Genomic DNA, 26,023 nt, shown 5'->3' on the forward strand with positions numbered 1-26,023 from the left:
AGATTTTAAGAAAACATATTCCTCTCTATATTAAAAGAAATAATATGATGAACTCTTGGTTTTGTCCAGTATTCCTATTCCTGTACAAGTCTATAAGCATTACATGTTTGAGTCAGGGCATGACAAACACAACTGAGCTGTGGGAGACGAACAGTAGGGCTGAGCAGAAGGGAAAAATGGGCTAGGGGCGGCCTTTGTTTGTTTGTGTGAGCATGCATATGTGTTGCTGGAAGTGCATGTCCTTGTACTTCTCTCCCGGTGAGAACCAAGTACACAATCTGATTTGGGGCTTGGGTTGAATTACATTTACACTTAGTATTTACAATCAGATTTAGAGGTGCTTTAGGAACTGAACCAACCATAAAGCATTAGAGTTTTCTCTTGACCTTGACAAAAACACTCAAGATCTACTTACCAGCTTTTTCAAGAGTTCAGTCAATGTCTGCAGCTTGCTGACATTCAAGCTCAGTAGCTGTCATTACTGTGTTCATACCAGTTTTAATATCTGTATGTCATTTTGGCTTAAACGTTAAGAATAAATTAGAAAATTTGCGGAAAACCTGAATATAAAAAAAGTGGAAATACTTAACCAAAGAAACCTTGAAAAGTGCTTTGAACAATGTAGGAACCATCGAAAACATTCTTTCCAAGCGGGCTTCCCCTCTACATGCACATATTGTGAATCAAATTGTACACAATTTTTCTTCTTCTTCTGTATTTCTGTCTATCTTCACTGGCTGTTACTAACGTTCGAAAAAATCATGGACTGTATATCAAAGATGGATGCAGCTACTGTGATGTCACTAAGTGGTTATTTGAGGAACCCTCAAGATGCATTTTAAACCCAGACATGTAGAACGAAGAACAGACCAGATTTATTTAGCTGCTGTGCAACCTTTTTCAAATTCCCACAGAGTCACGTGTTGCCAGACAGCAGCTAGTCACAGCAGAATCCAGCAGACCCCGTTTTACTTCCCACAGTAAGATACCTCACTCGGTTCTCAGAGAACCAGAGTTATGTTGGTTACCAAACATTTTTTATAGATTATACGAACCGGGCTCAGAATTAACGTGTGCTAGAAAGCATTTGATCTTTTAAACAGAGCCGGGGTGACTGTTAAATAAGTTAATTAAGCTATAGGTTGTAAAGATAGCTGCATTTTCCATGGAAAGCAATCCTGTTTCATATAACAGCTTTATAAACAGCTACTGAGCTTATCTAGTGAAAATTCTATCTGAATGATAACTCCATGAGCAACAAGAGCTAAAGCTCAGCTTTGGTAAAGTTCCTCCAAGTTTGCTTAGGATTACCGGTATTGTTTGCTCGCTTGCTTTCAGTCTGTTTTTTTCTAGATGTGTTCTCTTCACAACTGAGCTGCAAACCTTATATGGCTGATGGTTAACGTAGCATTTTAGATTCCCTGCTAGTGTAATTACATGTCGATGTGTGCCACTGGGTGTACTGTATGCTTACTTACTTTGGGTGTGGGACAAGAAGCGGTAGAGAGGCGGGAGGTGGCCTGGGCACGGGGTGACTCTGAGGGCGTGGTGCTGAGAGAGGCCGCGTCCCTGGGCAACACCTGCACACCCCGCGAGATAATGGAATCTGGGATCTGAGATCACATACACCCATACACAAACGCACATGCATATAAACACCACGTACGCACATACACACACATACCATGAACCCATAGCACACATCCTGACTTTGAAAATTCAAAAAGCTGCGCATGAATAATTCCTACAAACCTATATACATGTAACATGATCGTGAGGACAAAGTCTTTCAACATTTTTAATAAAATGCTAGAGAAAAATAGGACCTTTTAAAAAGAACATTGATTGTGGCTGTTTGGTGGAGTCTTACCAAGATCAATCTATGACTGGACAATGAGATGAGATGTTAGACTGAGAATGGAGTCATTAAGCAGGGTCCAGGCTGCAGACTGGAGGAGTATGGAGACGTACTTGATGTTACATGTGAATGCACAGAGTATACACAAACCCACACACACAAACACAAAGGCAGACAGTCACAACACCATGATATGTTAAAGTTATCTAAGGAGCTTCTTTACGTTATATGTCTCATCCAAGAAGCTTCTTCCATTCTGAGACTAAATGGTGGAGAGCCCAATTTTTAAGCGCTAGTCTGAGTTGTCCCTATAGAGGGTCGTTGGCCCAGTATTGATCATGCACCTCATCAAGGTGTGAAAAAGGGTGTGGGTCATCATCAGCAGAGGTTTCGGGTGAAACCATTGTGAGACCGTGCCTCATCCAATCATGTGACTTATTGAGATCAACTGACACAAGATGTGAGTGGGCGTTAGGGTGTCTGGGAAGGGACAGTTGGTGTTGTAATGCTGATGTTAATGCCACAGGAGGTTTAAAGATCTTTAGAAAGATCCATTCTTTCTCAAAGGCTTGTAAAGACATAGCTAGATGCTTTATTTTACACACCTGTGGCAAGGGGACTGAAAACATGTGAATTCAATGATGATGCAATATGGCCCAGTATTGTCCATATAGAGTATCTGCAAAAAATAAATATCATGGCACTATCTTATCTGCCTGGATGAGCAGCAATTGTGCATAACCGGTTTCTATTTGAACTCTCAACTTCAAAGAAAGATCAGAAAAATATACTTTGCAATTGCTATTTACATAATTTTTATAATTACATCTCACTGGCACAGGCTTTGTTATATTCAGTTATTATGTTCAACAATTTACTGGTGCTGAAAGTACTACTTTAACATTATCTTCTATGAATGACGTGAACATGTAATGACGATGAAATGGATGAAATCATATCTGAGAAAAATGTCATTTTTGTGGAACAACCAACCCTCCCCTCTCCTCTCCTCTGTCCTGGTACCTTGGCGGCAATGGATGCGGCGGTTATGTGGGAGGAGGAGCTGTCCTCGGTGGACGCAACACCGCTGTCCTTCTTTTCCTCATCTTCCTCCTCACATTGCACGCCTTTATCCTCTGTCTGGCGGCGTGGCGAACTGTTTGGAGGTGGCGAGAGGGGCGGTGGTGGTGAAGGCAAGTCCTCCAGCTCGTCTGCTGCCTCCTTTACCTTCACCACTGCGTCCCGAAGAAGGTCGATGGCGTGCGGCAGCGCTGGAAGGATGAACTGGAAGCATTCCTGGAACAGATTAAGCACAGTTGTCCTAATGAGGGTTTAAATCATGGCACAATCTCATCTAATAGCTGCCAGCATGAAGAAAGTGAAGGTTGGTTGAACACATTTGAGTGTTATGACCTGAACCTGAAGGACCTTTTCTGTCAGTGGAAGAACAGATTTACAGTTGACCTCTTTCACACATATCTGTATCAGTTTTTCAAAGCGATGTTGTTTTGTCCCACTAATTAGATTAGTGGGATCAATACTCTCAAAATTACAGCGTCACTTCTAAAATCTATCAGGAAAGGAGAACATGATGTTCTTAGGCTTGGAGGCTTTTAATGTAGAAAATACATGATAAAAATGTTAAAGATTAACTTAAATATTAACAGTGTTGGGGAGTAACGGAATACATGTAGCGGTGATACGTATTTAAAATACAAAATATGAGTAACTGTATTCCGTTACTGTTACCTTGTTGAAATAAATGTATTACACTGCGGTCTTTTCCTGTTTCATATCCCCTCTCTAATTTTGGTAATTCCACGCATTGTCGGAAACCCAAACAAAACATGCAAATAAAGGCTCTGACAGGAAATCTGACCGTGCAATGCAAACTCTGTTTGCCAGCAATCAAGCTGCTCTCAGTGTCAAAAGAATCCACCTCTAACCTAAAGAAACATCTGGAAGTAAGTTCTTTTCTAAAAACTAATGTTAGCTTACTAAAACTTCCTTGTTTTAGTTGTGGTAGGTACCTGGGTTATGTGCCACTTCAGTATCTTCGATGTACTATTGCTGTGTGATTTACTAATATTACTGAAGGCTGCATTACAACCTGCTAGCTGTAAATAATCATGTGCAGTTCTGAAAGAAGACAGAAAGAAAACATATTACTGATAAAGACAAAGTTTTCTATACGAGATCACTGCAAAAAGCACAGCCTTACCTAATGTCCACCCTACTGTTACTCATTTTATATTAAGATTTAAAGATCTAGTCGGTATTGCTTTCAGAACTGCAGATGATTATTTGCAACTAGCAGTCTGCGGTCTATGAACTAACCTCAGCTAACACCAGCTAACAACGTTAGCTAGGTGGCGAGTAGCCTTCAGTCATAGTAATAAATCATACAGCAATAGTACATTCATGTAGTTGTTACTCACATTAAGTAACTTAATAGAATACGTTACAAACTATATTTTGGGCCATGTATTCTGTAATCTGAATGTTACAATATTGTTTAAAAGTCTCAAGCCATCCTACATTTCTTTAGTTTTCGCTTCCAAGGTGCCATACATACAAAGTGGTCTTGAGAAATAGTTCTCCAAACTTGCTGAAGGTCTCCCAGTTTTTCTCTGAACATTCACTCATTTCAGTCCAGTCCTTGACCATTGCTTTTTTTTGTTTCTTAAGCCGTTTAACACTGGCCTATGATTTATACAAGCACAAAACAACCATCTAACTCAAGAGAAGACCCAGCAATGAACCAACTTAGCAAAGAACCTTTTTCAAATTGGATCATTAGCCAATTATTACTGAATATATCACAGTCAGACACCAACAAGGTGGTTCCCAAATAACTTTTAGTCAAAAATTGGCCCTGTTCTGTCCTTTAAAATTTGAAGAAGCTGGAATCCGCATCTTAAAGCCACGGTCTTAAGAACTACGAAAAATATCCAAGAAGTGCCTGACCCAGGACCTGAGAGATGCATCTGGCCCTTCAGTTGATCCATCTACTGTTCCCTGAAGCTTCATCACAAATGGCCTCAATGGAAGCTGTCAGCCATTCTTAAGGAAGGGAAACAGGGAAAAAAGGCTGAGTTATGCCAAATTACACAAGAACTTGACTGAATATTAGGGGCAACGGGTCTTATGCAGTAAATAATCTAAATTTGAAAAAAATTTAATCCATCATGTAATAATATCTGTAAAGTATCTGATTTGCAAAATCTTCATTTTCAGCATGACAATGATCCCAAACACATTGCCAACACAGTAAAAGCATACCTGGATTAAAAAAAGACGCAATGGAGCACTATTAGTCATCGACTGGCCTCACTGGAGCCCAAACCTCAACATTATTGAAGCAGTGTCAGATCATCTTGACAGAGAAAAGACCATAAAAAAAGCTTTGAATGTCCTTCAAGAAGCCTGGAGAACTATTCCTGAAGACTAATTAAAGAAATTAGAAGAACGCTTGCATAAGAGCATTCAAATTTGCTTGCATTCAAACTCGCTACAATTATACAAACTCAGTTTTTGCCTGTTTGTCCATGTATGTTCACACATCTTTTAATAATTCCCTGCCCCTAGTTCCCATTTTCCCAACAGTAAATAAATAATTGAGTGATGATTCAAGTCTTTCACTCAGTACTGAGAGTAAAAGTTTATTTAGGTAAGAGGTGGGAGCAATGTATTATCATAGTTATGACAGTCAAACATGCAGGAAGTGATGCATTGACATTCCCGCAGACAGAAGGTGATATGTGAAGGCTGTGTGCAGGCAGGAATGGTGGACCCAAAGTGCAGACGCTCGGAGGCAAAAGGTGAACTCAAAACAGCTTTAACGCTGAACTCAAAAAAGGTAACAAAACTGAGACTCCAAATACACTTACGCAGACAGAACACACAGCTAGATAAGGGTAGATCGCGACACGGACAGATGAAAACACAGGGCTTATATACACAGAGGGAGCAGAGACGTGGGACCAGGGCAGACACAGACACTGACTGGACACGGGGATATAGCAACTAAGGATTACACAGAGACATAAACCATAAGACAGAACTCTAACAAAGAAACCAAAGACTAGAAATGATAAATAATATAATAAACTCAAAACCCTGGGTCAACGAAACAAACGAAACACAAGGAGCCAGAAACCAAAACAGCAAACACAGGAGCCCAGAAAACATCTCAAAACGATCAACCAAACAAAAAGGGACCACAAAAGGTGCAGGCGGCCAGGAAAACAGTTCCGAAAAAAGTTCAGGGGACCGGCCCGGAGGCTGACGGCACAACAGTCCAAACCCAGGTAGTTCAGGGGGCCGGCCATGACAGCGAAAACGTCCAATCAGAGGCCCGGAAGGAGGCCGGCGATGTTGAGGCGTAGGATGTGGGCCGGACGGCGGCGTGGCAGCCGCAGGACCAGGCGAGGCAGAGGCCGAAGCGGAGGCCGGACCAGGCGAGGCAGAGGCCGGAGCGGAGGCCGGACCAGGCGACGCAGAGGCCGGAGCGGAGGCCGGACCAGGCGACGCAGAGGCCGGAGCGGAGGCCGGACCAGGCGACGCAGAGGCCGGAGCGGAGGCCAGACAAGGATGAAGACTCGGAGGCTGGACCAGACAAGGATGAAGACTCGGAGGCTGGACCAGACGAGGATGGCACTGCAGGCGACGAAACAGATGGTGGCGCTGCAGGCGACGGCGGCCGGACGGGCCCCTCGGACCCTCCAGCGGAGGCAGGTCGCTGTCGCTGGACGGGCTCCTTGGACCCTCTAGCGGAGGCAGAAGGCTGGACGGGCCCCTCGGACCCTCCAGCGGAGGCAGGTTGCTGTGGCTGGACGGGCCCCTCGGACCCTCTAGCGGAGGCTGGTTGCTGTGGCTGGACGGGCCCCTCGGACCCTCCAGCGGAGACGAACAAAGGCTGGTGCGGTTCCCCAGAACCCCCAGCGGGAACAGAAGGCTGGACGGGCCCCTCGGACCCTCCAGCGGAGACGAACAAAAGCTGGTGCGGTTCTCCAGAACCCCCAGTGGGAACAGAAGGCTGGACGGGCCCCTCGGACCCTCCAGCAGAGGCAGAAGGCTGGACAGGCCCCTCAGACCCTCCAGCGGAGGCAAACAAAGGCTGGTGCGGTTCTCCAGAACCCCCAGCGGGAACAACAGATGAAGGCCGGACGGGCCCCTCGGACCCTCCAGCAGGACCAGGTTGCAGAACAGATGACTGGAAAACTAAACAATCCAAAGAAGCAACTTCGCTAACAGTCTCTGTATTAGCTGGCTCAGGCGAAACAGAATCCTCAGAGTGAAACACAATGTTACTCACAGTGGGTGTGATGTCAGAATGTCCAGAGTCAGAATGCTCAAACGGAGCATACAATAAACAATCACCTTCTCCCCTGAGAGGAGTTTGCTCGACAGTTCTGGAATGGCGGCGGAATGAACGCCGTTTCCTTCGGGATGAGGAAACAGGAACCGGTGGTGAAATGGAGACCTCCTCCTCATCCTCCGACCACATAGCCGCCAGGAAAAAGGCAGGCGAACGAGGACCCTGTTGTTGTGGTTAGGGAGAGGAAGTCCGTGGCAGTGTTGAGGCAGGTGGAGAGTGTGTGTTGTCCTGGGGCAGCGGTGGGGAAGATTTAGTGAGTGAGAGAGCAAGCTCACCAGCCTTGACTTGCTCTCTCCAGGCAGTAATGGTGCCATCCAACTTAGTGTCCTTAGCGAACTGGCTAAGCCGGGGGTTATATCGAATGATGGCATCCACCGCACTCAGCCCAACTGCCATGGTCCTTAAATCTGGGGACTGTGCAATGCGGTCGAGCAGGCTCACCATCCGCTCCATCTCAGCGTTGTACTCCGAGGAAAAAGAGTCTGCGGGGTCCATGTTCTGGTCACGATCTTCTGTTATGTGAAGGCTGTGTGCAGGCAGGAATGGTGGACCCAAAGTGCAGACGCTCGGAGGCAAAAGGTGAACTCAAAACAGCTTTAATGCTGAACTCAAAAAAAGGTAACAAAACTGAGACTCCAAATACACTTACGCAGACAGAACACACAGCTAGATAAGGGTAGATCGCGACACGGACAGATGAAAACACAGGGCTTATATACACAGAGGGAGCAGAAACGTGGGACCAGGGCAGACACAGACACTGACTGGACACGGGGATATAGCAACTAAGGATTACACAGAGACATAAACCATAAGACAGAACTCTAACAAAGAAACCAAAGACTAGAAATGATAAATAATATAATAAACTCAAAACCCTGGGTCAACGACCCAGGCATCCTAACAGAAGGCTCCTGGAGAAAACATGCCTTAAACATGTGAGGAAAGCATTTCCGTAATATACAGTTTGTGAGATTTTAGGGTGCAAACTACTGACCATATGACACACAGAGCTGCAACCTGTTTGAGGCACAAAGATTTCATTTGAGGAAATCACAGTTCCTCTCCCTGGCTACATGTCTATTGGCTTTTGCTTTGGTACTTCCTCTCTGCATCCATCCCATTTTCCTTCTCCAATGTCTCCATGTATGTGTGTGTCAATGTGCCTGTGGGCTCGTCGGCTAAACGCTCCATTCTCTTCACTCCCAAGACAAGAGCTAATCTGTGAAATTATTTATCTTCCTGTGTATTTCAAGCATGGAGGAGATACATTATTAATCGCCCCCACACTTTACACTGCCCGTGAATGGGCTTTCGGGGCAACTCTTCCACTCCACTGTCCGTTTTAATGTGTACATATCGGAATCCGCATTAAATCTGACAATGCTAACCTCAGCTTGACTGAATTCAAATTTCATAAATCCAAACTGCAATTCATGCATTACTGAGACAGCATTCTCAGCACCAATGTGCATAAACATCAAAAAAGCCAGGCAGGAGGACTCAAAACAGTAGATGAAAGCCAGTCTGTCCTGTTGCGTAGCCGCAAGCTAACCTTTACACCCTACATCCCCATCTCTCTTGCACATTTTCTTCCAAAACCCCTCAGCAAAACGAAGGCTGTTTATGCCTCTCGCTGCTGAGTTTGAAGCCTACATCTGAGCATGTCTGGAGGATGCAGAGAGAAGGGCTGGGTGGGCTTGAGATGTACAGAGGACGGACTCCGTTAAAGAATGAGTGAGGATTGTGTCAAGAGCCTGGATATATTCATCCTTTACAGTTTTGCACATTTAATACATGCTGGGAATTTTTTCTTTCTTTTTTTGTTTAGCTATTTTAGGAGTGTTTTTTTCTGCTCTTATTCTCTGTTTTGTCCTGGAGGAGAGTAACTGTCAAGAACACTAAAGAGCAGAATCCCTACCAACAGATCAGAAACACGAGCAGGAGAGAGAAAGAGGCATGGAGGAAGAGGGGAAGGCATTGCTGTTCTGAGAAAGGGTGAGAAAGGATGACAGAAAGATAGAAGAGAGAGAAAAGTAGTGAGTGAGATGAGAGTGGATGAGATCTCAAGAGATAAAGAGTTTTGGGGTAGAGGAGAGAGAGAGAGATTCAGAGAGATCTTAAAGATCTCATGGACTATTATCTTGATGTTATCTTCGTTATCGGTAAGTGCCAGCACTGAATTAAATTAAACAGAAATCCAAAGTTCATTACGTAAATTAGACGTAATGAACAGAGGCTAAAAGGGCAACAGGACAGAACCTAAACACAACTGTGGTCAAAGCTCTCCAAAGCAGTAGAAAAAATGTACTCTAAAGAGGGGACTGACTTTTGATTCACGTCCTGAAAATAGGCTGAAAATCCCACTCCATGTGTATTCTTGTAATTTTATTCTTTTAGTCTGGAAACTTGCAGGCACTTGCTACCGCTTCTCTTTCACAAAACCTAAAAGGAAAGCTGTCCATAGCCTCACACATGCAAACAAACCAAATGGCCTATTTTTTTCTGCTTTAACACTGAGTTGGACTTGCAGACTTTGAATTATGTAAAATTATGTTTACTTAACAAGCAATGGATGCTTGAACAGCTTGCCTTGCAAAAGTCTTAATTTTCCCAAATCTTTTTGAAAAAACCTCTTCAAAAATTAGACAATTAAGCCCCTGTAAGTAAATATTATAATGCCTATAAATGATTAATATTTATTATGAAACTTGGTGATGGTGGCCAGGAAGAACCCCGTTTTTATAAAGGAAGAACTGTTCAGAAGACAGGACTGAATGGAGAGCCATCTATCAAGTCTGATTGATCAATGAAAGAAAGAAAAGTGAAAAAAGAAGTGCATGGATAGTCAAAGACAAAACATAAACTATGGGAGCCAGTGGTGGCTTGCAAATGCATAATGGTAGAAACGTGTGGAGGTAGGAAAAAAAAAACTTAATGTATGATGGGACCTCAGCAGCCTGAGCCTATAGTAACATAAGTAAGGGATGATACAGGGCCACCTAATCCAGCTCCATCTCTAAAATCTGTTAAAAAATAAAAGTTTGAAGCATAATCTAAAAAGTAGAGAGATTATCTGCCTCTTGAACCACAACTGGGAGCTGTTTCCACAGGTGAGGGGGCTGATAGCTGAAAGTTCAACATCCATGCACTCCTTTTTTCACTTCTCTTTCCCTTCATCACTCAACCAGACTTGATACATAGCGCCCCATCTGGTCTGGTCTGCCGAAGGGTCTTCCTTTTAAAAGGAAATTCTTCCTTCCCACCATCGCTAAGTGATTACATTGTTCAACAATGTAATTACTTCTGTACAGTACAGTGGATACACACAGTCTTAAATATGCATATGAAATATGCATACATACACTGTGTGAAAAATAAAGCTTTTGCGTATTTTCCATGCATTCATTTATAACCAGCAAATGTAGAGGTTTTGGCAGTTTGGTTATCTGAATCATACAGGTGTGTGTTAATATAATGCCACAATCTTCCCAGAAGTGGAAGATAGTGGTAGCAAAATTACTCCAAAAACAGACTGTCTAATGCTAAGAGATTGCAAAAAACACAAAGCCTACATCTCAGACTCTAAAGCCTCAGTTAGCATGTTAAATGGTAATGGAGAAAATCTCTCTACAAAGAACATGGAAGCACGGCTTAGATTTGTAAAGTCTCATCTGGACACACCACAAGATTTGAACAATGTCAAATCTTGTGCACAACTCGAACAATTTCCTTTGGACAGATTAGAAAAAGTAGAAATGTTTGGAACCACATTTGGTAAAATCCAAACACAACGTATCAGCACAAACACCACATTCTGTCAATCACGGTGGTTGAGTGGTGATGATTTGGGCTTGTTTTGCAGCTACAGGACTAGGACACCTTGCAGTTATTGAGTCGACCACAAAGCATCTTCTAGACCAAATATTCTTGAGTCAAATGTAAGGCCTGAGCTAGTTTGGCTGAAAGACTATTCTATCATGGGCTGTGCTCATGACTGTACATGCATAGATAAAGCAAAAAGGAATTCAAATGATTAGTTGTCAGAAATGAGAGGTGAAAATGTTAAACAGTGTATGGCTACAATAAGAAGGTGTAAATCCATGTTGAAATGATATATAGCTAAATTAATTTGCATCAGCTCTGCGGGTTTTGCTTTCAGTAAGAAACTAAAACAAAATGCGCCCACTGGACAAAAATGCCATTGCACTGTGCAGAAATGCCTTTCCCACTGTGGGTTGAAACATTGTTACCAACAATATTATTAGCATATATTTTAATGATGAAGTCAGCATGAAATGAAAGAAATAAAATTGTTCACTTTCCAACTGTAGTGTAACTTTTGCTAAGTTATTCTTTTATGTAGCGCTTAAGTAGCACAGTTTGAGAATACATAACATGTCTCCACACTCCAACACGAAGGGAAATTTGGGGGAAGAGAGCAACAGCAACCTGCAGTTATATGGTAATGATCAGTTTCCTATCAATTACAGTTTGAATCTAACATATAAAGCTTCTATTAGGCTAGATGTGAGAAGAAAAACACTGTTGCCTAAATTATGATGCCTAAGCAAATGTTAATACTGCACCCAGAAGGAAGGATAACAAGGTTGTCACAAGAGTCCAAAAGTAGCATGCTACTGAGCGGCATCATGGAAGATACCGATTTCCAAGCTTCACGTCAATAACTGCCCGTTTGCTGCTTCCGTTTTTTCATGTCTTGTGATTATTGAAACATAATAAAAAAGTGCCACTGGCAAATCACTGGAGCACCCTTTCATGTCATTTTCATATCAAAAGTATTTCTACTTTAGTCAGAATGTATTTATAAAAAGCAGTTACAGAACATAGTCCATAGAAGACTACCAGCTTACTGGCTCTGAGGGTAAAACCATGTTCTCATCACCATTATTTCAAAGTCTCTTTACAGTGGAGACAGAATTAAAGCATCAACAACACATATTAATAATTCACTGTACAAAAAAAAAAAGAAAGATCTAAAGTATTTAGCTGAAAACTTGATATGTAAATGCTGTAAATGGACATGCTTTGGATTATATCTGCAGTATAAATGAGGCCAAAGAGACTAAATGAGGAGCTAAAAGGTATGCAGCTGACAGTCGGACACAAGGGGCTTCGTCCGGCTGGCTCAGCTGGACATCCCTGTTATCTTTATGACAGGAGATCATTGTAATAAAAGCCCGCAATGGGCTTCCTGTGCCGTTAACTTTAACTGGAGGTTGTTGAGGGAGACACTAATATGGCAGCAGATGGGGAGAGGTGGTGTAATTGATTGAAAGAAATACTAAAATCGATCAGGAGACGCGGGCGTGTAACGAGACAGAGATAGATGTGCAGGTGAGCAAGGCGGAGAGGGTGAAGAAGGTCGAGAAGGAGACAGCAGTAGGTGAAAACACATTCATGTATATATAAATACAAGCGTATGTAGAGTTTTACATTGCAATAAACAAATATGAGCACATATATGAAATCACATGCACAAGTTATAAACTCAAACCCACAAATTCATTCATATATTTAGATATACAGTAGACAACAGTTAATAGTTAATATTAAGACTTCATTGTTAAATGGTTCATAATTTAATTACAATAACTAAATTTCTTCTGAAATGAACAGTTGGGGGTCGGGAACAACAGTTGAGAATCGTAGATTTATGGAGAGATTTGTTTTTTGCCATTTAAAACACAGAGTAACTGCACTTTGCTAGTTACTCTGCCTACATTTCTAAAATACCCCAAAGGTACTCTATTGGATTGGTGAGGTGATACCCTTGAGCGAGGTCTAGTTTCATAGTTTTTCCATCTTTAGAAACTCTTTTGTGATTTTGGATGAATGCTTTGGATCTTAAAGCTGGAATTCCTCTCTTCTGCAGGTTTCTGAAGGACCCAGAGTCATTTTATCATCCAGTTTATTTTTTTAAACACATTTACAGGGATTCACAGTGCCATCTACAAATGTCATCTCCTAACACCTTGTGCTCTGTATCATCACACTCCCCCATTCATTGCTTCACTGTTGGCACTGTTCATTTCCGGTGACCATTTTGCCCTGGCTTGCACCAAACATGCTGGATCCCATATGAACCAAACAATTTTGTCTTGGTCTCATGTGGACAAAGAATGTGCTCCCAATATTTATCTAGTTTCTTTTTATTTAGCAACTTTTAATCGTACAAAGAAATTATTTTCCGCGTGGAGCCATGCTAATGCAACCCACAGAACTAAAGTTCAGACAGTTCTGGTATACAAAGGACATTTTCATGTTCACGCAAATAGACCTACTAGTAATCACAGGTGTATTCAATTATCTTTCAGTGATCACAGGTTTTCTGACTTTTGTATCAGTGATTGCAGTTGTATTTACTACTGGTTTAATGAGTTTCTGAGTTCTAATGAGTTTGGAGCCTGTCGTTGCTTAGAAGCTCTTTGTAAAGATTCTGCTTATCAACTTAGAAGTAATGCAATCAGTGTAATGGCTCATTTACACTAAGTTAAAAATAGAACAGTAACATCCTTGTGACATCCAGGAGATGAGTATGCAATATCCTCAAGCTCTGGGTGACCACTTCAATCACAAGGCACTTGCACAGGTTGCCTATTCGGAGTGTCTGATCGCAGTCATTAAGTGAATTTGATCACAAAGAGGTATCTAATGCTGGACCAAAAGCCTTCTAGTGATTGATTCGTTCGGTAGCAGATTGCTGCGGTTACCAGTAGTTTGCACAGACGATGCCGGCTATACATGAAGTCTCACCCACTACTCACAGAGATAAAATTTATAGCGTCCCCAATTTGCAATTTTCACTCATTTGACATTTAAGTAATGTTGTCCAGAGGTGTGCTAACCTTTATTATATTAAAGCAAATCAAAACATAGAAACATTAAAACATCAATGTGGGCTTACCATGACAACACAAACACCAAAGTCTACCTGCAGATCAGTCTGCACAGAAGTAATCAATCATTCAAACCAAGCAGACAGAGGCACACAACTACACCATACAACAACAAATGCATATACAAATGGTGCACCTGGTGTTTACACGCACAGGGGTAATGAGTAAATGCAACAGTGTGCAGAATTCAACATAAGATGAGCTTCAGGTGTTACAACATTAAGCTAATGCTGTTCAGGCAAACAGGTCATGGCAAACTAGCTACAACAATAAAGAACCAGAAGCACTACCATGAACTCTGCTCTTTACTTTGTTTCAAAAGAGGTATTTTGCACAGAAAGGTCAGCCTAAAATTTGAAACAGACACAATTGTAAACAATTACTGTTCAAGAATAATTCACTAAGCTCCAAATTTCTAACTCTACATGGACTAACTAAAATATTTTACAATATGTTTTCTTGGTTGGCAGCAAGCAAACATGTCATATGCAAACAGGTCTAATGATCTGGAGCAACTAGGTTTTACAGGCCAGATAAAAAAATTTTAAATTAAATATTAGCCTACAAATGCTACAGTTCCAACAGTGTGGGGAAAAAAGACTTAGCAGGACATTAGGATCAGCATAAAAACATGTTCACGCATTTTCAGCATCACAAAAACAATGCATGCAAATTCCAGTGACAGTGATGTATTACAGTTTGTGCTGCGGTGACTTTGCAGCAGTGCTTCATTCTGCGGTGTCGGTAAAATAAGACTTAAAAGTTTGGATGTATGAAAGACATGTGTTCAGCAGAGAATCTGTATAGCACAGAAGAATAGCGTAAATGAAAGCTTGCAGCCCATTTTTAAGTAAAAATGAACACAACCTGCTCCAAACCAGGGTGTATATATGTACACACACACACACACACACACACACACACACACACACACACACACACACATATATATATGTATATATATATATATATATATATATATTTATTAGGGGTGCAACGACACTCGTATGGATATTGAACCGTTCGATACAGTGCTTTCGGTTCGGTACGCATGTGTATCGAACAATACAAAATTTTTAATTTATTTTATCAACTTTTCTTCTGACGATGCTGTCTGTGTTGAGAGCTCAGTGGATCTGCGTTCGACTACTCCGCCTAGGCTGCACTGTCGAGCGCAGATCCACTGAGCACAGCGCAAGCTAGCAAGACAGAAGCTAATCGTTGCAACGTGGCAAATTGAACCTCCCCCACCCTCATTCAGATCTGGCCTTTGGAACTATTTTGGTCTTCATGTGAAGCATGACCCTGAAGGTAAGCGCGTCATGGACAAAAGTAAAACAGTATGTCGGATGTGCCACGCAATGCTCAATTACATGGGTGGGAACTACTGCGTTAGCGCAGTTTGCTCGTTAACGTGTTGACGCTGTCCGAGGTAGCTCGTTAACGGAGATTTGCCGTGTTGTGGTGTTAATCATTTCAGATTAATGCTGACAGCACTAGTGGGAACACAACGAATATGACTGCACATTTACGCCGACATCATCCTAGTGTAAAGACAAGTGGAAGCAGACAAAAACAACATGCTACAAACTTTACCCGAGTCATTTAGACAGCCGTTAGCACATGATTCTCCTTATGGGGACCTGATATGTTTAATATGCTGCTGAGAATATAGCCCAGGAGAAGCGTATAGTATAGCTTTTATTTTGGAAAGAGCCATTTCTCTGTAATGAACTCTCTTTTCCAAAGATGAGTGATTTCTCGATCAGATAGATTTATTTTTTTATTACTTTGTTGTTTCAGCAACATTAAATTTAAAAACTGTACTTTTGAGTTAAAATATATAATTTTAATAAATGACAAATTAAAAAAGCATGAACATTTTTTTGTATCAAAAAAATATCGAACCGTGACACCAATCGTTGCACCCCTAATATACACATATATTATATCAAACATATATGTATATATATATATATATATATATATATATATATATACGTGAAAAAGTGTTTGCCTCCTTCCTGTTTTTATTTCCTGACTTGCCAATAATCATTTTGATGATCCCCAAGACTTTTGGGAAAATATTCTTGTTGAACTTTGTGGAAGGTTTGAGTCCCATTACATCTGGAGTAAAACTAACACAGCATTTCATAGAAAGAACATCATACCAGCAATCAAACATGGTGGTGGAAGTGGGGCTACTTTGCTGCTGGACAACCTGGACGATTTTCCATATTTAATGCAATCGTAAATTCTGCTCTCTACCAGAAAAGAAGAATGTCTGGCAAGCTCAAGAGCACTTGGGCAGTAGGACAACAGTCCAAAACACACCAGCATAGGGCTTAAAAGGCTAAAAAACAATACAAAACAAAACAAAAAAATCCCTAGTTAAAATTTCGGACTTTCGGACTCTGATTGAGTTCCTTTGGCATGACCTTAAACAGGCCATTTATACTGGCCTGACAGAAAGACAGACAGAGAGACAGGTGCGCACACACACGCACGCACACACACACACACACACACACACACACACACACACACACACACACACACACACACACACCAAAATCAGCTCTCGTATATAAAAATTAAATTGTCAAATATCAACTGTGGGCTCTTCTATTGTTTCCTAGTCCTTATTGTGATTTTTACATTTGTAATTCAGCTCTCTTTGTCTGCTAGACTATATGTGTGCCAGCAAACTGTCAGCTTCCCTGCCCGCCTGTGATTCTCCTCTCAAGTTTGCATACTCTGCTTGGTTGCCTTCAATAGCTAGAGACCACCGACTACTTGGACCCCTCAACTCGGCATCCCCTTTTGTGTCTTAACCTTTTAAAGGTGTTTCTGCGTCTGCCAGCACTGGCTTTAAAAACCATAACGGTCTCACTCTAGGAAGCTTTCACACAGATTGTGATGTACAGTATATATTTGAACCACATAAATATGAATGTTCCTCTCTTACTTCAGGTGAGTCTGTTTTTTTTGTTTGTTTGTTTTTTTACATCCATAGGAGAAAGCCCATGATGCACTTGCTTGCGGTGTCTCCTACCTGGGAACCTTTCTTGCTTCCTGGTAAGTTAATAATAAGTGTCTTCCCTCGGATACCACACACAGGTCTGTAAACAGACAGAGAAAGTTTTAATGAATACAGCGGAACAAAGTGCTGTGAGAAATATGCTCAATTATAGTGACAAATGTGGGTGCTGCTCTTCTTTCACTGTAAAACCAAAATCTCCTTAAATCAAGTGATAAAAATAAAAAAGTGTTATGGTCTTCTTAACCATGAGGAAAGAGGGTCTACTAAAAAAAACCTGCCTAATTACCTGCCTTGAACACTTCTAAATACAGTAATTTTAATGTCAGATTCACAGGACATTTTAACATTAGCTGTGCTGCAGTTTAGTCTGAGCTTGGAATCACTTTGAAGGGAAAACTTTCCCCATGTTAGGGTGATAAAAGAATTAAATAATGAAATGAAAATTAAATGTGTTTTGTCGTAACACATTTACTGACTTTCCTAAATGTTTCCTCTGACATAAGTCCTACAACATAGACCTGTAGCTCAGGTGGCAGAGCAGGTCAGCCACTAACCAGAAAGTCGGTGGTTCAATCCCAGGCTGCTCCAGGCTGCATGCCAAATATCCTTGGGCAAGATACTAACCCCATGTTTGCCTACTGGTGGTGGTCAGAGGGCCCGGTGGCGCCAGTGTCCGGCAGCCTCGCCTCTGTCAGTGCGCCCCAGGGCAGCTGTGGCTACAATGTAGCTTGCCATTGCCAGTGTGTGAATGTGTGTGTGAATGGGTGAATGACTGAATGTAGTGTAAAGCGCTTTGGGGTCCTTAGGGACTGAGTAAAGCGCTATACAAATGCAGGCCATTTACCATTTACTAATAATGAAAAAGACTAAAACTAACACTGAAACTAAAGATTTTCAAACAATAAAAACTAAACCGAAACAAAAAATAGAAATCCACTCGCAATCGAACTTCACTGGAAACTTACGGAAACTAAACTTAATTGAAAACAAAAATCTAAATGAAATAAAAATTAGGACTACTTAATAACTCTGGTGTGTGTGATTCTGCTGTGCTGTCTGTACTAAAATGCGTCTGACCTGGAAAGCATGCCTAGTGGTGTGACGTTGAGGGATCCCATCAGCATTGCCAGAGACATCCCTGGAGCCTCGCGCTCTATCACCTCCTTAGTGGCCTGGAGAGACAGGAGGAGAGTTGTTAGTGTGATCATTGTCCAGCCAACCATGCGAGCCATGCCATGTCAACTAAAAACATTGCTGCTGTTCCTTCTCTGAGCAAACTGGAGCAATATTCATGAGGGGAAACACTGGAATTATATTATATGCTGTAAAGAGACAGCTGTAAAGATCTGATGGCGGTAAATACCTGCATGCTTGAAAGTGTTTAGTTGCCACTTACTCTAATCAGTGGCATAGCATAGCATGACAGAGCTGCACACGAGAAGGCAAACATCCAATCCAGTCTTATCAGACTTAAATAGCCTTTCACCTCCTAACCAATATAAGAGTGCAGCGGGCAATTGCCAAATGAATTCACAGTGTGCATACTCTAACCTGGCAGCACCTTTGTCTAAACCCAGCTCTTAGCAGAAGCCTCTGAAGTGGATCTCTTGTTGTGTGTTGATGCGAGAAATTGCAAATCTAACTAAACAAATCAATAACAACAGAAACCAACTGTATTCCCATGATGTCAGCCAAAGGGCCAGATGCATCTCTCATGTCCTGCATCAGGTCTTTGCTGGATTTCTTCCCATTTCTTAAGATCATGACTTTCAGATACTGTTCATCTGCTGTAGTTGTTTATTAGGCCTGCCATCCTTTCTTTGCTTCTGAACTCATTCAGTTTTCTCAAAAACTGGGAATCACCTTGTTGGTGTGAAAATACTATTTTATGCTTATCAAACTGTGTAAAGTTTTTTTTTTTTGCAAATTTAATTAAACAAACGGAACAAATGATGTTTTGACAGGCTGCAAGTAACAGGGTGCCTAAAGACACATTATCTGGTATGTGTAGGCACAACATGGCTTCATCTCTTGAGTTATGTGCTTTTTTTTTTACACTTAAATGATTTCATAGGTGAGTGTTAAGTGGCATAAAACAACTGGACAGTGGTACCTGAAAGTGGTCAGGTACCAATGTTCAAAAAAAGCCCAGAGAACTATTACTCAAGACCACTTAAAAAGTCTGCAAAATATCAAGAAATGATTGGTGGTTCAATACTTTTGTACAGACTTTTGCTGCCTAAGCAAAAACGACTATAGGAAGAAAAAAAAAAAAAAAAATATATATATATATATAAAATGAATAGAATCTCGTTGTTGCCCATAATACGCAAGTCAGACAGATTAAAGGCTATATGGTGGAAACAGCTCTTTATTAAAATATTTGATTAAATTTTTTAGTGCACAGATATGTTTATGGGACCAAAGTTAATGCAGCACATTCCTGACAGATAGATGGCAAAAAAAGTGCCTGGTCCTCCAGCTGTGTGTGTTGGGTGCCCTTGAGTTGAGTGACACTTCAAACGCACCATTAGCGAGGGAGAGGGGAGAGGAAGAACTTCAAAGGAGAGGAGCCACTGATGAGCATCTCAGGCTTGGACTCAGGAGAGGAGAGGGAAGGGAGGGAGGGAAGGGAGAGAGATGAGGAGAAGGGAAAGAGTGTGGGAGGGAACTGAGGAAGAGTGAATGAGAAACAAGAGGGAAGGATGGAGACAGTGAGGGGTTAAGCTCGACTCATACTTCATCGAATACATCACGCAGAATCAAGAAGGCGGAGATGTATGCCTGATGTTCCACTCCACAAATATTTTTGTGGCATGCTTTTGATGAACTCTGCCAGATTTTACACATTTTTTCTTCACTTATAGACAAAATAATGTGATTTTTTTGTTTTTTAATTGATATGTATTTAAAGACAGTATGAGATGACAGTATATGATGGCAAGTGCAGGTTGAAGAACTCACAATGTAATGTTATGTGATGGAATCTTACTCAATAGGACCCCGAAAAAGATTTCAAATGTATCAAATATCTAAATGCAGAGTGATGATGGTTTGCACCAATGTTCCCTCTAAGCTGCGCAATTGCGCACTGTTGGCACGGTCTCTGCGCAGAGAAAATCTGTGTTGCGCGCACAAAAAGAATTCTAACCTGAATTGAAATTAAAGTAAATATGTGCCGACACCGGTGTTTTAGCTAGCAAAGCGGTGTGGCTGATGTGGAGTGCAGCCACGTTAACGACAACGTGTACAACCATTGGAGATGTGAGCAGGACAGATGGAACAATTGACGGAAAAAGTGTGGACTTTATACCAGCTTTTAAATTGTGTTGATAGGCCACGTAAAACCAGAGTTATGATAAAAAAAATTATGCAATGTTTGGTTTTCTTCCTGAATACTATCGTTGTTTATATTTACTGCGGGGAGAAACGGTAAAAACGGCGTTTTATAAGGAAAACGCTCGAAAGCACTCTCCACCTGTGAGCAAAGACGAAACCAAAACACCCCACCCTTTCCTATTGGTCGAAAAATGTACCATGTCGACCAATCAAAACATGGCATTTAGTTGTTATGAAACGGGAAGAAGTTTTAGGAGTGACGGCGTGTTTTGAGATGTGAGAGATCTGCAACGTTTAGCTCAAACCTTGTGTAGTTACTGTGTAGTGTAGTCAATAGTTTTGTTGTGTGTGTCAGAACAATGAGGCGACTGCTGAATGTTACAGGTGTTACAGGAGTGATACATCTCCCGTTGTCAGGCCTGCAGGTATCAGGCTGTTGTTCTCCTTTATCTCATAGTGGACAGAAATTATTTTTGGAGTGGCACAAATAATTTGTGTGGCATCAAATTTGATGTAGAACAGCTGATTGTTCTGTAAATAGTTTGAAATGTTTATTTAAAAAAACGCCTTGGCTGAATTTTTAGGTAAACAGCTGCAAAAAACTTTGTTGTTTGCATAACTCAGTTACTTTTTTGAAGAAGTAACTATATAATTAATTGTCCAACATTGGTCTTTATATACTGTATTTTGCAGACAGAGAGTTACAGGACTCTCTCCCAGACCACAGACTCATACTCATAATACAAGTCAGAGCTTTATTTAAAAAAAAAAAAAAGTTGTGTTTTCAAAATTGGAGATCAAGTTATTTTTACTTCCAATAGTGTTAACATACTACACAGGTCATGAACAAGATTTTTTTTTAAATTTTCATTGTAAGTGGGCTAAAGCAGTTAATTAAAAGTAGTCTAACATAAATGTAAATGCTGTAATTTGATTATTTTAATAAACCATGTAACTTGGATGGATTCGACGCTGGCGTGACCACAGTGCGCACGTCTAATGTCGCTCACAGTGGTCCACGGGATCGCTCAGGGAGTTTGTGTGTTCGCTCAGACACATGAAAAATTAGAGGGAACATTGGTTTGCACGTATTCATATAAAAATTAAAAGTAAGAAGTCATTTAGTTTTAAATCTTGTAAGAATGGGATTTTTACATTAATAGCTTCAGAAAGAATACGAGCCCTTGTTAAAGTCATACACTGAACACGTCCTTCTTAAAAGAAAGCTATAAATACGGATAAATACAGACAGGTACATAAGGTTTCTTTATTCCATGGACAATGCGTAATTGGTCCTCAAATCCGAGTACTGGGGTAGCCTTTGACAAGATACTAAACCCCAAATTGTCCTTGATGCATCCATCAGTGTGCATGTATGTATACAAAGAATAAATCGCTGTATGAGTGAATCTTACTCCTAGTAACACAGGTGGTCAATAAGACTAGAGAAATGCAAAATAATAGGAAGCCTGTTTGCCTTTTGCGATCATATAAAATGAAGGGGAATGAAGCTACAGAAGGCAGTTTTAAGCTTTTTCAGCTGCGAGTACATAAAAATCCAAGAAGCACTCTGAGAGTATAAACCTCCACCCAGGCAGCTCACTCTCCAGGCAGTATTTACTTTTACGGGAACAGCATTGTATTTTGTATGTATTTGTTTTCTTCTTCTTTTTAACTGTACTTTAAGATGTTTGTAGTGAAGTAAAAACAAGTGCAAAGTGCAGGTTTTTATTATTTGCGCTGTTGAAACCCATTTTAATGTACCTGACAGAAGTTGTGCATTTATGTGGATGCAGTAAATCTGTAGCATTCATTTCATTGTTTAGTAGCAGATTTTTTTTAATGTTTAAAAGTTTTGATCACAAGTTTTTGTTTAAAGAAAAAACATATTAAGGAACATTGATCATGTTTTTAAACTTTTATGTATTTAAACAGTTATAAACTTTTACTGTAGTGCACATAACATATATAACATATCACATAATGGGATATTTTATAATTCCTATATATTACTACCTTTACACCTATATGTTGTCAATACAAAGTATTGCAGTAAGATAGTTTAAAATTGGTCTATATAGCATTATTATTGCTTAAGGTATTCAGATCAACAATATTAATCTTGTAGGAGGGGTTAAAGGTCAAATGTGACATGATATTTTAAATCCTCATGCAGTACTTTCTATGTATTGACAATACACGCCACATTTTTAAGAACAATAGTTTAAAGTTATATGGCATTTTGTCAATAAATCATTAAGTTGACCCTGAATATCCTGATGGGTTAGGGTTAGGGTTAGGCAAATTTTAATAGATTGTGTCAAGTGGGGCCATGTCAACAAAGTTTTATTAGAATTTGTTCTAAACTTTTCGGGCTATCATGTTTTCAGAAAGAATGACACATGAACACTACCAAAAACATATCCTGCTTGGCAGAGGTAACAAAGCCCGTAAAAAGACATAAAAGCACCATAAAAGGTAGAAAAGAGCAGAGTGAAGCAGAGAAAAGCAGATGCATGGTAATGTATGGTTTTCATAAAGAAAAAGCACTTGTCGGATAGCGGCACATCTACAAGACAGAGTACTAGCAATGAAATATACAGTAACTCAGTTACACTTCTGCTGTTCATGTCCTTAAAAAGTAAGTAAGACTCACACACCATCTTCTCCACAATGCAAACAAACATTGTGAATAAAACAATTAATACCTAATCAGTTCAGGTTTGACTTTACAGTCATTCAACATTAACTGTCTTGATGGATAGATGCATGGATTGACCAAGAATATATTATATATATTACTCTAGTGATTTGGCGGCTAATGCTGATAAATGTAGATGAAGAGCAAGCTGATCAGATGAGGATTTATTAGCATTCAGAGAGCTGAGACATGGATTATTATAGTCAGTAATGGATGCAATGTAAAATTCAGTAACATGTAGTGTTTAAGAATAAATTAACACTTACAGCTAAGATAAGATTCACACTTACACATCTTAAAGCATTTGAAAGCAGGTACAGGGAAATGAAATTACTGGTAATTTGTTAATAAAGTGTCACTGTTACTTCTGTTATAACTAAAAGCAAGTCAGAGCAGTTACATGTGTCATGTACAGCCTTCAAACATAGAGACAGACAGAAAGATATGACTGTTTCCAGCATGCAGGGTTGAATCAGATAGCAAGTATTATCAGTGACTACAGCGTGTATGCGTATTTCCTTTTCCAGGAAGGTTGCTGCTGTCTCCCATGATTGATGAGGACCAATGATACTGCTGAGAACCACAGATTGCTTGTATGCGTTTGTGTTGGTGAGTGTGATACTGAGAGGTTTGCTGACTGCATGCAAAGACAAAAGACTTTGTGCACAGCCTTCACACTAGGCTCTATTTACACGTGTATGAATATGGATTAAAATAAAATATAACACTAAAAATGTTGTACTTCATGTTGGCTGAAATCAAGCTAGATGTTTTTGATACAGTAATGACGACTACTCATGAATAATTTAAAAAAATATATATAGCTGTAGCAAAAACTACAACAAACCCTTTTCTGACTGTGCGCTGACAACATACACTCAACCACAACTTTGTACACTTGTTCCCCAAGCTTGTTAACACTAGAGCAATCAGCCAATCACAGGGCAGCAACTCATTTGAGAATGTAGACATGGTCAAACTGAGCATGAGAATGGGGAAGAAGGGTGATTTAAGTGACTTGTCACATGGTTGTTGGTGCCAGATGGGCTGATCTAAGTATTTACAAAACTGCTGATCTAACTGGGAGTTTCTCACACAACCATTTCTAGGGGTTACAGAGAATCATCTGAAAAAGAGAAAATGTCCAGTGAGCAACAGTTCTCCAGGAGAAAATCACTTGTTGATGGCAAAAGTCAGAGGACAACAGCTTGACTCAGGTGGCAGCTGAACGGTCACTGAAGAGGCCCGCGTTCAATTCTCTGGGTCATTTCCTGTTTGTTGTTCCCTCTGCTCTTTCTCTTTCCTGTGTGCTCCGCTGTCTAGGCTACAATATTCAAAAATAAACCTCAAGAAAAAGACAGAGAGAATGGCTTGACTTTTTAAAGTTCAAAGACAGGCAACAGTAACTCAAATAAACACTTGTTATGAAGAAGAGCATCTCTGAAAGCACAACATGTGCTGCAGAAGACCGCACAGCCAAGAACGGGAAACTGAGGCTACAATTAAAACACAGGCTCACCAAAACTGGACAACAGAAGACTGTAAAAGCATTGTCTGGTCTGATGAGTCTTAATATCTGCTGTGACATTTGAATGGTATGCTCAGAACTTGACGTAAACAACATGAAAGCATGGCGCCATCCTGCCTTGTATCAACAGTTCACGCTGTTAGTCGTAGGGGACATTATTTTGTCATACTTTGGGATCCTTACTACCCACTAAGCATGGTTTGACCATCACAATATACTCAAGTATGTCCTTTCCTTTATAATCATAGTGTACCCATCTCCTATGTTGGAACGGGATGTACAACCAACAAATGTCCAGAAACTGTGTGATGCCGTCATGTCAACAGGGACCAAAATCTGTGAGGAATGTTTCCATCAACTTGTTGAATTTGTGCCATGAAAAACTTTGGAGATTATGTATCAGAATTTAAGGAGTGGGACCACGCCTCCAAACACGCTCCTTCTAGTTCTCATCTATATAGGTTCCCCCAGTTCTGTTCACTCTCGTTTATATGCCCCACCTTCCCTCCTCTTTCCAATTTGTTAACTTCTTCACTTCTATTTAGTACATGGGGATCTGCCAGGCCCGGGAGCCGCCGCCAGTCCCCTTCGAGGCCTTCCCCAAACCGCAGCTCAATTCATGTCCAAGCCATTCACCTTTACCACCAAAACGCTGTCAAACCTAAAATGAGGATGTGGGCCCAGCTAATGAAAAAGCAGTTATGGAGACAATCGGGGGTCCAACCAGCTATAAGCGACCTGTATCTAATGAAGTGTCTAGTGAGCGCAGTTGCTTCTGTAACTGCTAAATAAAGTTGTTCAGGCTAATTTCAACCAGAGAATTCCCCCCATTACTGATTTCGTGGATTTAAAAGAAGTAAACAAAAACTGTGTATTTAGCATTTTGATGGAGGCAAGTATCATGGTGTAAAGTTATGAGCTAAAATCCAAGTTTTACTGTTCATTTGTGTAATAATACTCTTCAAATACAACAACTGTGAACACAATGTCATACTTTGTGAATAATCTGATCTAAATTAACTAAAGACTGATTCTGGACACAAAAATGAAATCTTAATTGTGTTTACATTTGGGAACTGCTATGGCCTCATGTTGTCAAGTAAGCAGAAAAAAACCCTCCCCGTGCAGCCATAATGCCACATGCCACCCATTATCTCTGAGTTATCAACAACACAGCACATTTATTTATTTATTTTTTCAAAGGGAGTCAAGAAAATCTTACCTCTTATTTCCCATTTGACTGTGGGGCTAATT

At 40.6% G+C, this 26,023-nt stretch overlaps 1 protein-coding gene across 8 annotated transcripts in view; it reads right to left on the reverse strand.

The window, feature by feature from the left end:
- Positions 1-26,023, reverse strand: part of gphnb (gephyrin b) — a 116,537-nt gene that overhangs the window by 42,133 nt on the left and 48,381 nt on the right. For all 8 annotated transcript variants that reach the window (XM_063496492.1, XM_063496490.1, XM_063496493.1 and 5 more), the window contains exons 5-8: positions 18,279-18,373; positions 17,214-17,280; positions 2,882-3,154; positions 1,479-1,613 (exon numbers count right to left, since the gene is read on the reverse strand). In XM_063496492.1, the coding sequence (XP_063352562.1) occupies positions 1,479-1,613; positions 2,882-3,154; positions 17,214-17,280; positions 18,279-18,373 (570 nt within the window). The remainder of the gene's footprint in view (positions 1-1,478; positions 1,614-2,881; positions 3,155-17,213; positions 17,281-18,278; positions 18,374-26,023) is intronic.

Source organism: Pelmatolapia mariae, linkage group LG15, assembly GCF_036321145.2.
Source record: "Pelmatolapia mariae isolate MD_Pm_ZW linkage group LG15, Pm_UMD_F_2, whole genome shotgun sequence".
Classification (NCBI taxonomy): Eukaryota; Metazoa; Chordata; class Actinopteri; order Cichliformes; family Cichlidae; genus Pelmatolapia; species Pelmatolapia mariae.